The sequence below is a fragment of the Pleurodeles waltl genome, chromosome 5, assembly GCF_031143425.1.
Source record: "Pleurodeles waltl isolate 20211129_DDA chromosome 5, aPleWal1.hap1.20221129, whole genome shotgun sequence".
NCBI lineage: Eukaryota > Metazoa > Chordata > Amphibia > Caudata > Salamandridae > Pleurodeles > Pleurodeles waltl.
In genome coordinates, this window is record NC_090444.1 from 1,369,392,341 (window position 1) to 1,369,409,857 (window position 17,517).

The 17,517-nt window shown below is 47.9% G+C and overlaps 1 protein-coding gene across 1 annotated transcript in view; it reads right to left on the reverse strand.

The window, feature by feature from the left end:
• The window catches only part of TTK (TTK protein kinase), a 338,680-nt gene that overhangs the window by 276,897 nt on the left and 44,266 nt on the right, over positions 1-17,517 (reverse strand). Inside the window, exon 2 of the mRNA XM_069235624.1 lies at positions 13,550-13,693. Coding sequence (XP_069091725.1) covers positions 13,550-13,691 — 142 coding nt within the window. The 5' untranslated portion in view covers positions 13,692-13,693. The remainder of the gene's footprint in view (positions 1-13,549; positions 13,694-17,517) is intronic.

Genomic DNA, 17,517 nt, shown 5'->3' on the forward strand with positions numbered 1-17,517 from the left:
CCGGTTTCTGTACACCTGTTCACTGTTCCTGCGGGGGATGGGGGGTGGGGGCGGGGGGGGAGGCGGCGACCAAAGCCACATGTGTCCCATCAATGGCACCTATGATGTTGGGGATATGTCCCAGGGCATAGAAGTCACCTTTCACTGTAGGCAAATCCTCCAACTGAGGGAAAACGATGTAGCTCCGCATGTGTTTCAGCAGGGCAGACAACACTCTAGACAACACGTTGGAAAATATAGGCTGGGACATCCCTGATGCTATGGCCACTGTTGTTTGAAATGACCCACTTGCAAGGCAATGGAGTACTGACAGCACCTGCACTTGAGGGGGGGATTCCTGCGGGACGGCAGATAGCTGACATCAGGTCTGGCTCCAACTGGGCACACAGTTCCAGGATTGTGGCACGATCAAGCCTGTAGGTGATGATCACATGTCTTTCCTCCATTGTCGACAGGTCCACCAGTGGTTTGTACACCGGAGGATGGCACCATCTCCTCACATGTCCCAGCGGACGGTGCCTATGAAGGACAACAGCGAGCACAGAGTTAACCAACTCAGAGGTACGTACCCACAGCTTACACAGAACAAGAATCATAATCAGAAAATTGGCCTGTAGGAGTGTTGAGGCAAGGCCTAGGTATGTGTGACACAGTTAAAAATTAAGTCATGTGGGCCCCTGAAATGGCGGCTGCCAGACCTGTAAAGTGGGAAAATGGGGTGTGATGCAACTGCGCTGGCGCTGTACACCGTCGCGGTAGGCGGTCGAAGAACGCAGCGCAATACTGCATTGGTTAACATTGGACCCTATGGGTCCCAGAAGCCAATGACTATGTACGCCGGCGGTGACTGTACACCCACCTGCGGACGTGACCGCCATTTTTTATCTGTTCAATCACTCGATACCTGATCTTCGACAGGAGAGGACCTACACTGCAAGTGCTGCTGTGACCTCTGTCTGGAAGAGACAATGGCTCGTGCGTCTGGGGAAAGGGCCCCTGTCTTCACATCGGAAGAGTTGGAGAAACTTGTGGATGGGGTCCTCCCCCAGGACACGCTACTCTACGGTCCTCCAGACAAACAGGTAAGTACACTGGGAGCATGCTGTATGGGCTATGCCTGTGTGGAGTGGGGTGGATGAAAGATGGGGTCGGGGGGAGAATGAGGCGTGCATGAAACAACGGTGAGTGCATGTGCCACATGGCAAGGGTAGGGATGGGGGCCAATGACTGACGGTGCAGTTGGTAATAACGTTTCTTTTCCCCATGTACAATTCCTGTAGGTCAGCGCCCACCAGAAAAAGGCTATTTGGCGTGCCATCGCCAAGGAAGTCCGGACCCTGGGGGTCCACTACAGACGGAGCACCCACTGCCGTAAGAGATGGGAGGACATTCGCCGCTGGAGCAAGAAGACAGCGGAGGCCCAGCTGGGGATGGCCTCCCAACGTGGGAGGGGTGCCCGTCGCACCATAACCCCGCTGATGTTCAGGATCCTGGCGGTGGCGTCCCCGGAGTTGGATGGGCGCTTGAGGGCATCACAGCAGCCACAAGGGGGTGAGTACACTCTCATTCTGCTGATTTTGCGCGCAGTGGAGGTGTCTGGGTGGGGGAGGTGGGCTCTGGGTTTCCCTAGGCCAGGGCGAGAGTGCTAGTTAGGTCCCCTTGTTCTGGCAGACACTGTGGCACCCCACCCCACCTGTGTACAGTGGCAAGTTCACCTAATCAGGCTCCTGTGTCATCCATGTGTGCAGATGTCGGCCCTAGCATTGTAGGCCATGTCCTAGGGATTGAACAGTGGAGCCCAAGTGTGCGGCGTAGTGCTGGGGGCTTCTGTGTCTGTCGTGTCCGCCAACAGTAGCGGTAATGCATGCACTCAACATGTCTTTCTTCTGTTATCCCTCCCCCCCTTTTTTGTGGTCTCCCTGTTCTTGTGTGCATTAGCATCATCAGGCGGAGAAGCAGTGGCACCGGAGCAGGAGGGAGCTGCATCCCACATGGCCCTGGAGGGCGAGACTACAGACTCTGAGTTCACCAGTGGGGCGGAGGGCAAGGGGAGCTCCACGGCGGGGACAGGAGTCGACACCAGTGACACGGACTCGTCCTCTGATGGGAGTTCCCTTGTGGTGGCAGCAACATCTGTGCCCCCCCCGCATCTACAGGTACAGCCACCACCCCTCTACCAGCACCGCCCTCCCAGCAGCCCCTCAGCCTTTGCCCCGTGCACGCTCACCCAGGAGGGTGGGCATCACCTTCGCACCAGGCCCTGCCCCAGTCACCCCTGCTGCCCTCAGTGAAGAGGCCATTGACCTCCTCAGGTCCCTCACTGTTGGGCAGGCTACCATTTTGAATTCCATCCAGGGTGTAGAAAGGCAGTTGCAATAAACAAATGCATTCCTGGAGGGCATTCATTCTTGTCAGGCGGCCCTTCAGCGAGCTTTTCAGACTCTGGCCTCAGCACTGATGGCAGCCATTGTACCCGTGTCTAGCCTCCCCCCTACTACTTCCTCCACCCAGATCCAATCCCCTCTACCTCAGCCTATCCCAAGCACACCTTCAGACCAGCATGCACACGCCTCAACACACAAGGGAAGCTCAGGCAAACATAAGCACCACACATCCCACAGGCACTCACGCATCATCACACACATGCAGACACACCAACATCCACTGCGTCCTCCTCGTCTCCGTCCCAGTCTTGCCTCCACTCACACCTGCATGCACTACATCTACAGCCACTACTTCCATCACCAGCACAAACACCACCACCACACCCCGCTCACGTGCAGTCACCACCCCCACTACCATTCACACGTCCCCTGTGTCCTCACCCAGTGTGTCTGTGACGCCCCCTCCCAAGATACACAAACGCAGGCACACACCCACCCAACAGCCATCCACCTCACAACAGCCTCCAGTGCATGCACCTTCACCCAAAGTCACCAAACGAACACCTACAACCACAACCTCTTCCTCCACTCCCAAACCCCCTCCAGCTACCCGTCCCAGTGTTCCCAAGAAACTTTTCCTGTCCAACCTTAACCTCTTTCCCTCACCTCCCCCATCCCATCCGTCTCCTAGGGCCAGACTCTCCAGGTCCCAACCTAGCACCTCAGCCACAACATCTCCGGGACCAGTGGTGCCTGTAGTCACAGCAATCTGGAGTGCACCGGCCATCAGGGCAGCCAGTGTGGCACGGAACCACAGCACGGACAGTCCCCCACCTGTCAACCATCAAAAGTTGGCCAGTGCCCGGCGGGAGGGGGGGGGGGAAGACTCGAGCCACCGAAGCCGCTCCCAGAGGTACAGGTGGGAGTGTGGAGTCCGCTGCAACACCTTCCAAGGTGGGGAAGGCCCACAAGAACCAGCACCGCTGGGCCAGACTGGACCGCCAGCACCAGCCCTGTTGGGCCAGACAGGACCGCCAGCAGCTGAGTCACTGAAAAGGACCCCTCCGCCACAAGCACCGCTGAACAGGGCGCCGCCGCCACAAGCACCACTGAACAGGGCGCCGCCGCCACAAGCACCACTGAACAGGGCGCCGCCGCCACAAGCACCACTGAACAGGGCACCGCCGCCACAAGCACCACTGAACAGGGCACCGCCGCCACAAGCACCACTGAACAGGGCACCGCCGCCACAAGCACCGCTGGCCCATGAGCGCCAAGGGCACTGACGCTACTGAGTCCGTCACGAGCAGGATGAAGCACTCTGGGCACAAAGCCCCGTCTAGAACCAGTGGAGTATCACATCCACTACCTCTGTCCTTGGCAGGATGAAGCACTCTGGGCACAAGCACAATGCCCCCTCCAGGACCAATGGAGAAAAGCATCCACTATATGAGTCCTTGGCAGGATGAAGCACTCTGGGCACAATGCCCCCTCCAGAACCAGTGGAGACTGTTATTCACTTGAGAGACTGTGGCTTTGCACTCCCCAGGATGGTACAGTGGGCAACCGACCCACTGTAGAGACGAGAGACTGTGGGTTTGCACTCCCCAGGATGGAACAGAGGGCATGTGGCCCCCTCGTGGATTTGGCGTCGTGCACTCAACCAGCTGAGGTGTCCCCCCCTTCCCCCTGAGGTGCCCTGTTTTATTGCTATCTGATGCCCCTGTAGTGTTCTCTGTCATGTTCGGGGATTGAGTGTGGGCCTCGCCCATACCGTGTGGGCCCAGTGTTCCACGGACTTCAATGGGGCACTACCTGGACTACTATTCTTGGTGTATATTTTCTTTATAGTGTATATTTACATTTTTGCGTACTGGATTTTAATATATTACAATGGTTACACTAATTTCCTTTTGTCCTTGCATTCTTCCCGGGGGGGAGGGGGGGTTGGGAGGTGTAACTGTTATGTATCATGCTGTATTAGTGTGTGTGTTGTCGTGTATGAGGATGGGGGTGTTGCGTGCTGCGTGTGTGTCCCTGTTTTTTTCCTCCCCCCTCCCCTGTGTCGTAGGTGCAGTACTCACCGTGGTCTTCGTCGCCGGCGTTCGTGCTCCTGGTAGAGGAGCAAGAAGATAAGGGCTGGCAGGATGTGGAGTTCGAGTTCCATGGCGTCCGGATTCCTCGTGGGGTGTGTAGAGGTGAGCGTTTTCCCTTGGAAGTCCTATTTCCGCCATGTTTTTGTTTGCAGTGAATCCGCCCCGGAAAAGTGGCGGATTGGTAGGTTGTGATACTGTGGGCGGTACATGGTCTTCCGCCTGTCTGTTGGCGGTGACCGCCAAGCTGTATGTTTGTACCGCCGTGGCGGTCGGAGTGTTAAAGTGGCTGTCTTTGTTGGCGGTTTCCGCCACGGTCATGATTCAATTTTTTTTCCGCCGGCATGTTGGCGATCTTAGCGCCGCTTTAACACCGACCGCCAGGGTTGTAATGACCACCTTAGTATTTGAATTTTCTGACAACCTCTTTCATTTCAGCCATCACTAGGAGCCTGTTCAACAACTCACCTTGATGTGTTTCTGGCACATGTAAGTGAGGCTAGATGCTGGAGGCAGGCCCTCTTCTGTAAGCCAAACCTCAGCCTGGTCGAGCCCTAATCAACACTAAGCAGTGGGTGATGGTGCATTTTGCCACAGGAAGTGTTACACTGTTTTGAGGGTGGTGATGCAAAATACCTCAAATTGTAATTGTTAGTGCTGAGGTTGGTGGTGCACTGTAGTATGTGTAGTGGTGCACAGGTCATTTGTGATAGTAAAGTACACAGTGGGGGATGGTGCACTGTTTGACATCTCTGGTATGATGATTCTGGAGCACGTGTGGATTTTTCAAGTTGATGTATGTGCCCTTTTCCGTCTCTTATTCTTATTAACGTTTTTAGGCTGGAAGTCTAATGAAGGGCAAAGTGAGCCTAATTTTGTTTAGCTTGCTGTAACTAATAGAAACTGAAAAATCACTTACCTCAATGTTTCTAAAGTTCTTTGCCATGAGTTTTGAAATGTCCAGAAATAATCAAAGGTTTGCTGTTGCTATCTCTCTGAGAAAGTTTGGGAAGACTTTGGTAGGGTGACGCACTAGACCCTGTGCTCAAGAGCATCAGTTTACCACTGACTAAGGATATACTTTGCTACCTGACGGTAATATGCCTTGAGACAATCACAGAGAATACAGTGAATAAATTGTGCAATATGAAAATGCAATTGTAAAGTAGTGGGGTATAGCCTCCTCAGAGGTGTTTGTAAAACTCACATCGTCCTGAATTTTTGTTCTGCATTTTAACCCTTTGTCTTCAATTTTTATAGTCCCTACCCAGAATTTGCCTAGATTCCAGAATTTACCTAGGTCACCATAGCTGAGTGTGTCGAGTCAACATAATCCTGCTGTAATCCTGAGTTTCCATACTTACTATAGCTTCTTAGGTGCGGTTACAGCTCAGAAGATGCTGGAGAACAATCAAGGACTGACTGCTGAATTGCTGCAATGGAAGAATGTCTGGTGGACCTAGTAGCAACGCCCTAACTGAGTCACAGAAGGAACTAGGAAGGATAGCATGGCATTCAAAAAAGGTTAAAAAAAACACTTGCTTCAGTTGGTACATGGAGGTATGCTCTTGAGGTGAGATAATGGTGGTGACATCATCGGAGGTATAACCGGGCGGGGAATAAAATATAATATTGTCACCAGAAAAGGGACTGATGGGAAACTACGTAAAATGCTGCAATAGCAGATGACCGTGTTCTTTCTGTGACCAACCTAATAAGGATCATGTGTGGGATCCATGTGTTCTACTTGAAGGGCATTTTCTAGATACAACTAATACTCAGTCAGGACAATACAGGGCAGAACCTGTATGGTCGTAAAGGCGGACTGGAGGCCCAAGTTCCACTTGAGATAAAAAAGCATATCCGAGCAAAAGCTGCTTTGGCAACTCCAATGCACAACACTGGTGAAATTATGTGTTCCCTGTGGAGGCGGACAGGTCTAACCAAGGCTCTCCCCACTGCTGAAAGAGTCCTTGCGCCCCCTCTGAATGGAGACACCATTTGTGATTCGCTAGGCATCGACGACTGAGTTTGTCAACCATGGCGTTCAGAGAACCTGCCAGGTGTTAAAACCACCATGGTTATGCCCTGCTGTTCTAGCCATGTCCAGAGACACAGGGCTTCTTGGCAAAGTGTCCACAATCTCACCCAGCCCTGCTTGTTGCAGTACATGGCAATGATGTTGTCCATGAACACCAGCACCAACTTCCCCTTGACAGAGGGAAGAAAAGTTTTCAATGTTAGTCGAATCGCACAGAGCTCAAGTTGATGTAGAGTCCGGATTCCGCTGGAGACAAGAGTCCTCTGACCTCCAACACTCCCAGATGGGCACTCCACCCCAAGAGTGACGCATCTGTCACCACTGTCAGATCTGGTTGGGGAAGGGAGAGGAGTCTGCCTTTGACCCAATTGGTGTTCGTCAGCCACCACTGCAGGTCTTTTGCAGTTCATTCTGAGATCTTACCATGTTGGAGCGATTCCACCTGATGCTGCGCCCACTGGAATTTCAGGTCCCACTGCAGAGCTTACATATGCCATTTGGCATGATTCACCAGCAGGATGCAGGAGGCCATGAGGCCCATTAGCCTCAAAGTCATTTTCACCGACATCCAGGACAGAGGCTGAGTGACTACAAAACTGTGTGCTCATTTCTCGGATACTGCCCATACGCCAGATGAACTTCGATGGGTGGTCCTCGAAGCCCCCAAAAACCTCCCTAACGGTTCTAATTCACTTTTTAGAATCGAACAGCGATGGATTTTTAAATTAGGGACGGCATCACGGGGATTAAATGATGAAATACTTTAGACTGTTTTCTCGACATAATCAATTTTTGATGAGCAAGTCACTTAGGGAATCTTTTTCTTGCATATAACCCCTATTGACTCAGCACTAGCATTAATAATCGATCATCCTCCGATTTTGCCCTTTTAAATACAGATTTTTAGATTAATTTTCCCTGTAATAGTCTAGAAACCCAGAGTTATCTCTATCTCTTGATGTTTAATGCTCTATTCATATTTATTTTTATTTATACTTCTAATCAATAGTTCCACTAACAACACTTGGATAACATATACTTATGTTGAATTTTTGTTAATTATTGTGGGCTTTTGAAGTATCAGTTTTTTCTTCTTTAGTTCGTTTTCTTGTTTTCAACAGTCTATTTGCGATCTATCCAGCTGGATACTTTATTTTCCGGTCACTAACTCTTCCGTAGCTGTAGTTCTTTAACTTAAGCCAGTACCTCCCAGACTACTGTTTAAAGTCTGCCTTTACTCTCTATTAAGACGCGAGCCGGCAGCCATTTCCGGTCGCGCGTATCGGGGTTCCCCCTAAAAAAGCTCGGCAGAACGCCATGCTTCTGTTCTACGGGGACACACGTCTGATGGGTAGGTTAATCAGCCTACGTACATGGAATTCGAAGTAAGTCATTTCGCCCCCCCCACCCCCCTCCCCACCCCTTCTTTTGCTTGTTTTTCACTTTGAGATAACACTGGCTCATTCGGATGTAATAGAGACCTTTTACTATTTAATATTCTGGTAATATACATCCGACTCTTACTGTATTTACAACCGATGTATAACATGGACCTCCTCCTCCGTGTTATGTTTACACGTAAGGAGTATATATAGCATTGTTGTCCACAACTGCCCTAACTCACGATATTATTTCATGAGATATGTTTATTAGATCGGTGGCAAGAATTTCAACCGCAACATTTACGATACCCATTTGTTTTAGTGTATCATATCATTGCATGAGATATTCATCCACCTGACTGGTGGAAATATTAACGATTAGATAAATTTTATTCAGAATCATTAATTTGTGATACTCTTTTTGTCCCATTATGGTTTCTATGCTTGTTGCTGCGCCATGTCAAAAATGATAATGGTTTCCATGTTCAGTAATCATTTGATTTGATGAATTGTGAGCCAAGTAGTATCTGAACTCTCTATGTCATCATTTTAACCTCTCTTGATCATAAATTGACAGAATATTAGTTCCTTATCCTGACTTGTGATCCTTCAAGAGCTCTATCCTGATATTGGGGATGGTAAGCTGTTGTTGTTCATTTTATCTCTCACTAGAGTGTTCCACCTTAATCACATTAACTTCACACGTGCACTATTTTTTGAACTTTAATCATGCATATTGATCATGATTTATGTTTTATCTATTTAGGGCGACTTTTATTCGTACAATAAACTAAGTAAGTGACTGCTTATTTTTAGATATTGAGGAGTATCTGATTTGAAATCTTGGAGTAGATTTTTCTTTGGTCCTGAAGAAGCGTCATAGGATCCGGCTGGACCATTTGGACGCGAAACATGTAGACCTGCTATAGAGAGATACCATATAGAGTGTTATCCTCCTTTTTGAGAGTAGGTGACCATTATTTATCACCCGTTACTCTCTTGCCCGTTTTTAATCTTGGTCCTCATCACATAAAACCGATTAAACTATGAGTGATATTTGTTGATGAACCAATCTTAATTTTCTATTCGCTCCACTTATGCTTGGGTACTTCTAATTGGGCACCCGTTAAAAATAATGTGCTACCACCTGAGCACCCCGGTTAAGAGCACCCCCTCGGGGGGAGCCCGTTAGGCATTGCAGTACCGGCCTAACGAGGAGCTTTCCCAATGATGAAGCCAGTCATCCAATGTGATGCATGAGGGTTCCTGCTCCTGTAGATTCTCGTTCGTTCTAAATGATTACTCTCAATAGGAACAGTGTACTTCTTTATTTATAATGACTACATTGGGAGGCCGTACACTGGACCTTTAATCTCCCGGTCCCTTACCTATTTTTTCAGAGGCTGAGACATCCTTATCATAACGGGAATATCCTGTATTTGCTGCTCGGGAAAATAAGCCCAAAAAATGCACAGTATCCTGAACTGCTCCGATGAAAGGGAGCTTCTGAGGAGGAGTCAGGTGTGACATCGGCATGTTTATGGTGAACCCCAGCAAATGCAGGATGTCTGCAGTAGTCTGAAGGTGGAAGCAACAACCTGGGGCGAACCAGCCTTCAACAGCCAGTCAAAGAGGTAGGGGAAGATTTAAAACCCTGACCTGCGCACATGAGCTGTGACCACCGCCATCACTTGGTGAACACCTGCGGGCGCTGGTAACGCCAGAGGGGAGCACGGTGAATTTAAAGTGCTTGTAGCTTACCTTGAAATGCAAGTGACCTCTTTGGGCAGGCAGGATGGCAACGTGAAAATGCGCATCCTGCAAGTCCAGTGCTACCTGCCAGGCTCCTTTTTCTAAGGCAGACAAGACCTAAACCAAATTGAGCATCCTGAACTTCTCCTTTTTGAGGAAGAGAGTGACAGTTCGCCCTATTCTAGACCTCCAAAGGCCCTTGTTTTCCTTGGGAATCTAAGTAGCGGGAACAACCACTACTGCCTACTTCCGATATTGGAACCTTCTCTATTGCTCCCTTGACCAAGAAAACTTTAACTTCCTCTTAGAGCTAACACTTACGTTCTTCCATCATCTGTTCTTGTGTTGGGGTGCTAGGGGAGGGAAAGATTGGAAAGGGAGGGAGTAGCACCATTGAATGATCTGAAAGACCCATTTGTCCAATGTAATGGACAGCCAGTGGAGGAGATGATGTTGGATTCTCCCAGGGCACCCACGGTCTTGCAGAACTAGACTAGGGGTGCTTAGAGGCTGCGGCTTCTGGAGAGGGGTTGGCGGTGGAACAACTTCTGGCTACCAGACTCACAGAGCAGGAACTCGCTGCATTAATGTCCTCGCAGATTGGGCAGCTTGTGCAGGACAGTGGCTAGCACTGGGCTGGCACGGTAGCACATCCCTCTCCATTGCCACGAAAGGGGCAAAAGACAGATTGGGGCAAGGTGTCACTAAGAGGCCCAAGGACTTGGCCATAGCCCACAAGTCCTTGAAATGCTCCAGCGTCGAGTATGCTGTCTCTCAGAAGAGTCGAGTCCCGTCAAAGGGCAGGCTCATGAGGTTGGCCTGGACATCACCCGAAAAGCCAGATGTTCTTAGCCAGACTTGGCGCCTCAAGGCTACTGTCGTGGAAAATGCTCTGCCAAGGGAATCAGTTGTATCCAAACCACACCTAATGGTGAGCTTCACTGTATCCCTGGTGTTTTTCGCTGCTTGGGAAAGGATGGCCGAGGCCGCCTCCGGGGACCTGTGGCAGCACTTGTGCAAACCACATCCCACAAATTATAACAACAATGGCCCAACAGGAATGCAGTTTTCACCAACCACAATGCTAAACTGGTAGGAGAAAACATTTTCTTGCCTAAGTTATCAAGCCTCTTTGATTCCCTGTCCAGGGGAGCAGCAGGGAACGCACCATGGGAGACTGAGGCTTGGACAACCAACTTTTCAGGGGTTGGGTGGAGTAAAGTAGGATCACCTGGGGCAGGGCGATCACGGCAGACAATTGTACCATTTACAGGAGCCCATGTACTAGGTTTGGACCAAGTTCCCAGCAGGATGCGAGTCAGTGCTTCATTAAAGGGCAATAGGGGTTCAGATGAGAAAGCCCCTGGATGAAGAACTTCCATCAAGGTTAGACTTGACTGCCATGGAGGGAAGTCGGAGGCCAAGGACCTCCGCTGTCCTCTATACCACCATTGCATAAGATGCTCGCTCCTCCATAGCCATAGTAGTTGGAGAGAGTATGCCAGTATCTGCAGAGGTGTCCAGTCCACCGGCATCTCTCAGTTCCTCATAGCAGTTAAATGAAGTTGTGATCTCTAACTGGAATTCTAAAGAGTCCAGTGAACCCTCCCACTCTTCTCCAATGTCAATGTCTGGCTGCTCCAGAAAACACTCAGGCAATAACCTAGGACCAATTAGCCCTGCTGGTGCCGGAATTTGTGCAGGTCGACTCCAAGTCGTTGAGGATGAGCATGGGGATGGTGCTACCAGGAGCATCAGTGTTGGGATCCCTGCTGAAGGTCACATTCGCACGAATGTCCAGATTCGCGAGACCCCATCAGCGTTGAGGACCACTCAAATTTGAGGCACATGGCCTTGTAGAAGTCTTTCAACTGAGCAGGGTAGGTCCGGCTCCCGGAAACAGGGGGAGGTGTGGAGTCGGACACTGCAACGGCTCTGCACAACAGTGCCTGAAACGTCAGTTTTCCTCACTCATTTCGTCAGCCACGGCAAGGTCAAAGTCTGTTTAGACTTCTTCTGCTGCCTCTCTGCTGAGTGTCCCTGAGTGCGAAGAAGAGGACTTCAGGCTCCTGGAGCAGTCCAGCGACCTTCTCCTCAATTAGGCCTGAAACCTCTTAGGAGTCACCCTATCTGGCATTCACCACTGGCCTGCAAGCAGCTTTAGGGACCTCTCTCTCTTAAAGCTTTTGGCACCATGTCCCGGCAGTCTGTGCAAGACTTGGAATCGTGGTCGTGCTCAAGGCACTACAAGCACACCAAGTGCAGGTCCATTACCCACATGGTGCTGTGTCTATCAAAAATAGTCAACAATGTTGAGAAAAAAAAAAACTGTCAAAAAGAGACAGGGGTAGCTATTCTCTGGATTAGCACTAACTGGCACGGAAATAAAAGAACTGATGTTTGTGCACCTATATAGGTGACCGCAACATCACTTCTGGAGTCAATGACGCATGGAACCAAAGTCCCCCCAACAGCGCCCAGTGGTACTGCTGACACAAAGTTTCCAGATCCAATCCAATGCCTAAGAAATTCAAAAGGTAAGGAATCCGCAGCTGGAATTCCCTATTAGTTAAAATGATTTTAAGAGTCTTGGGAAATAGAATTATTCCACTTTTTCCCTCTACAAACTTGAGTGATAATGGACCTACCTGGGCCTTCTGTTATGTATTTTACTCACTCCCAAAAATCAAATTGCCCTTTTTTCTCCCCTGAAGATGTTCTTTCCTCTTTATCCTTACTTTTTATTTTCGAATCCCTTTGGCTAAGTCTTAATATATTTACCCTGGTATCGGTGGTTGACATCTCTCCCTTTACTAGAGGCTGGCAGCTGCTTGCACAGGGTCAATTTATATCTCCTCATCCTGTGGTCTTTTCTTTAGAGTGGCTTGTGGCCAATGTGTTACATCCTTGGGAACCTATTGTGTATTGCTTGATGTACCCTGCTTCTACCAGGGCTCTCAGTGTTGTCCTGCAATTAAAAAGAGTAGTACTAGATGTAGGAGTGGCAGTACCAGTAGTAAAACCAGCTTTATTGGGAACAGTATATCAGTAGTAGAAGACAAATTCATAATGGTAGTTCCTAATAGTAGTAAGCATGTTATCATTAGTGCTTGTTGGTGCAATGCTTCGTATAGCACGACCTGGATTGGTAATACTAAAAGTAGAAATTATGACTGTAGTATTAATAGGATTTGTACTGGTATAAGTAGTAGGTTCTCAGTGTATTAAAAGCAGTAGCAGGGTAATACAATTATATATTACTAAAGTACTACTAATGGCAACATTCTGAGCAATTACCATTTTAGTATTGCTTGGAACAGTACTATTACCTAACCTACTATACCTTAAAAGGAGGAGCAGGTTAGCACAGTTATCTCTTCCTAAAGTACTACTGATAGCAACAGATTCCATGCTGATTTCAGCAGTATACTAAATAAATGCAGCAGCAATAGTAATGTACAACTACTTTAGAGAGGAAACTTTCTATATTAATCTTTGAACTTTTTGATTTAATGAAAGTAGACTTTTCACACTTCATTAACAGAAGTCTTGTATTACATTTATATGGTGTTTCGCCGAAGCACGTTTGTGGACAGGTGGCATGCTACATCATGGGGATTGGTTTCTTGCGTTTTATGATCAGAATGGTGCTTTACTTTGTCTGTGCTCACTACAACCTAGTAATGGAACGGAATGTAGCGCTATGAAAGGAGCATTTTCTTTTTACTGTCATTTATTGTCCGCTCTGCCTGATCTCATGCCAGACTATGTGGTCCTCAATGGATCTCGCAATAGACAAGAAATTTCCACAGTATGCACTAGTCTCTTATTCTACTTCACAGTTTCTAAAATGCAGTATGGATGTCACACAAGCAAAGCATTTTGAATATCCTTTACCTGTTGTGTCAGCAGGACAACCACTTAAATTCACTTCATCAGTCAAGTTTTCTTCAGCTTGGTATCTGGTTTTCAGGCTCCTAACTCTATTCATTATATGAGCCAGTTTCAGTCGTCTCTCGCTCATATCTTCTTCCTCCATTTCTGCAACAAGATAACAAGGCATTTTAATATTCCAAAAATAACCACAGTATTTATCATACAAATTGTTCGAAGTGAATTATCCCAAACTAAATGAAGTGAAAACTTTCACCGCATTAGAGCTTATCTTCATGCCTACCTGTTATTTAGCTAGTCATTCTGGACATAAAAATATTAGGCATACTCTTGTCCAAATGGTTATGGAAGGTGTATTCATAAAAAAAGAAAATCCTCTTCTAGAATTCATACCCAAACCTACATCACTTTGCAAAAAGTCACATTTGTTTTGTGGAGTATTTAAAATTTTCAGTAAAGGAAGAAAGAAGTGGATACACATATCTACAAGAAGAGTGCCACCAAAAATGTAATAGTGATACCATTGATATAAGAATAATTAACACTGCCTGAGGACAATCATTTCTTATCTACTCCAGATAAAATGAGTAAATTGGGCAACAGGGCTTGTATACCAACGCTAATGGGCTGAAGGAGCTTTAGTTAAACCCTTTCTCCCACTTTTTAGTTTTAATTCTGCACTTTATTTCAAGCAACTGAAACAGGGCAAAATGAACCGCTACACAAAGGTGATAGGCCCCCAGGCCGGACTAGAAGAAGAGACCCATCATGCCGGACAATGCAGTGCTCCTCTAGGCTATAAACACCTCCAAAGACTCCCTAGAAGGGAGAATAGGAGAAGTTTGCTCTGAAGTTACACTGCTTCAACAAGACCTTTGAATCTATCAGAAAGAGTCACACAGACAAAGTAGAATATCAGAAATAGAAGACTTGTCATTCAGACACAAACAGGAAGTCAAGGATCTCCAAACCACCCTTAAAGATGTTGCCTGGAGGGTAGAGTATGCAGACAATTGTGTAAGAAGAATTAATCTGCAATTTGTAGGTTTCCTAGAAGTAGTGGAAGGCACCAGTGTGGGGACACTTTTGGAAACATAGCTGAGAGACGCCCTCCCACTGGTGCAGTTTTCCTCCTGCTTTGTCATTTAACGGGCCCATAGGGCCCTAAGCATTAAACCCACAGTGAGGGGAGCCCCCACGACTGGTCACTGCCCATTTTCTAAAATATCAAGATCTGGGACACGATACTAAGGGATGTGAGACGACTGGGCAAGGTTCGACATGTCCAGTCCAAGATTATGTTGTTCCCCGACTACTACAGAGAAACACAAAAACAGAGTCAGACTTTTGATTCAGTTAAACAGACACTACAGGCAGTGTTATACAATATATGCTACAGGGGGCATGGCAAACTACCAGAGTCATTGGCCTAGGTAAAGAAACGTCTACCCCACATCTGGGCAGAGAGACTCCGGAGGGACAGTAAAGTGCCACACAGGAAGGATCCAGACCCAGAACACGGGGAGGGGCCATCGCAGCTGTGTTGCAAACAAACAAAGACCCCTTCCCCCTCCCCAATATCACAGAGGTGACAAGTCTATAGGTCTGGCCTCTCCACAGACACCGAGGGGGAATTGACCCGACAACTACCCAAGATGACAAAACAAGACAAGTCACAGAGAGACATTGCGGAAGACCAATCCCACAATGAAAGCTCAACGGATTCAGAAGAGAATCACCCATTGCTGGAAATGATAGCCAACCTAGAGGCAGAATCGATGCTCAGAACTTCTCTGGACCCTGGTTCAGAAACACCAAGAGACAAGGGAAATGACTGAAAGACTAAGCGAGCCTGGTGGAGTGCTGGAGATAGAAGAATCAGCGCACTACACCATTGAGGAACTTGCACTACATCTGAAAGGATGCCAGTTCTCATACAAAGGCACACCCTAGATAAAATAGCTGATATTCTATTAGAAGCAGGCACTTTGATGCTCGTAGTGGGGAGTCACTTCAACAATGAACTTGTTTCTAGATCACACTAGCTTGAATCTGGGGCCGAGGAGGGAGACTGCATTGGCAGACTGATGACCGTGGGCATCTCGGACATTGGTTGCCATCACCATTCTAATGGCTGTGCAGACTCCTACTTCTAATGGAACACAGGAGGTATCCTCAAGACTAGATTACATCTTTGTACCAGGTGCGAAAGTAGAAAAGGGAGCAAAAAGGAGGAATACCTGGCACGAGGTCTTTCATATCACTCTCCCCTCCATCTAACATTTGGGACACTACCTCAAATGGGTTGGAGACTGAATGCCTGGGAAGTCTGAGAAGAAATGATTGCCAGAGGAAGAGCAGACACAGAACTATATTTTAACAAAAACAAAGACTCTGTGACATCCGCCAATACTCTCTGGGAGGCCTAATAAACGGTACTTAGGGACAGGATGCAAAATATCATAGAACTCAAAAGGAGTAAAGAACCAGAAAATCGAAGACCTGGAGAGGAAACTCTTGGACTGGGAGGGCCATCCCGGGCAAGAGTCTGATTCAGTCATGATGTGTAAAATCACACTGCTTTGCAGGGAATCCCAGCCTTGGCCCAACAAGAAGCCAGAGCCACGCTCTTATCCACGCAACACCACTTATACAAACTGGTGACAAAGCAGGGCAACTACTAGCCTGGTTGGGCAACAGGGAAACTGAGGCGCGGTGGAAAAATAATATACGGTGGGGAAGTTGGCGCTTCATCTGACACAGCTCGGGAAATTGCAAAGGACTTTGCACAATATTATGCTGCCTTTTGCAAAACCAAACCGTGGCCAACACCTGACAGATAGAATATTTGACAGAAGTGACAGTCCCAACCATTATTATAGCAGCCATAGACAACCCAAAAATGGGGAAAACCCTAAGCCCGGATGGCATACCGACAGAGCTCCGTAGGAGAAGATCCTGGGCCCATACATGCTCAAAATGGGCAAGGAGGCAAAGGAGGAAGGAGGCTTTCTGCTAGACCACTGCAGCGCTACAATAGTAGTGATCTATAACCTCGCGAGGCCCGCAATGCAGTTCCTACCTCCCAATCTCGCACCTAAAAATTGAGACTAAAATACTCAGAAAGGACCCTCATATATTCCTGTCTTTGAATGTCGAAAAGGCATTTGATGCTGTCCACTGGCCCTTCCTGAAACAGACCTTGAGGAGGTTGGGTTTGACTCCACATTTCTGACCTGGATAGACCTGCTCTATAAAGAGCCAGAGTGAGAGTGAATGGGTATATGCCCACAAAATTCCCAATTGAGAGGGGCACAAGGCAAGGATGACCTTTGCACCCCCACCTCCTCCCCCCAATTCACCCTTGAACTGGAACCGCTAGTTGGTATAGTTCGAGTGCACCCAGACCTCACAGGTTTTATGGCACTGAAGGAAACAAAGGGGATGAATGGACCTCACTGTACACCAACGATATTCTCTTGTATATAAACAGACTAAGTACAACACTCCCAAGGATATTTCAGATATTTGAAAAATACAGGGCTCATGCAGGTTATCAAATTAACTGGGATAAGCCAAGCTTATACCCGGCAGGTTGTAACTTTGATGCATAAGACTGCCTAGGTCGGTTACGGATAGACAGGAGGGGTTTCCAATATTTGGGATTATACGTGACCTCGAACAAAGCTAGCTTAGATCACAACATTTAGAGAGAATTGACAGAATTCCATGGGGGTGGAAGAAGCTACCACTAACACGGTTAGGAAAGGCCCCAGGTATAAGATGATTACAGTACCGAAACTCCTGTACATCCTTCAAAACACTTACCCCAAGATCCCCAACAACATCTTTGATAAAACAGAGGAGAAGTCAGGACGCTGCAGTGGAATAGGGATCCCCCTAAGGTGGTGCAGAGGACATTGCAGCAAAATCAATATAATAGGGGCATATCCCTCCCTAACATTCGTGCA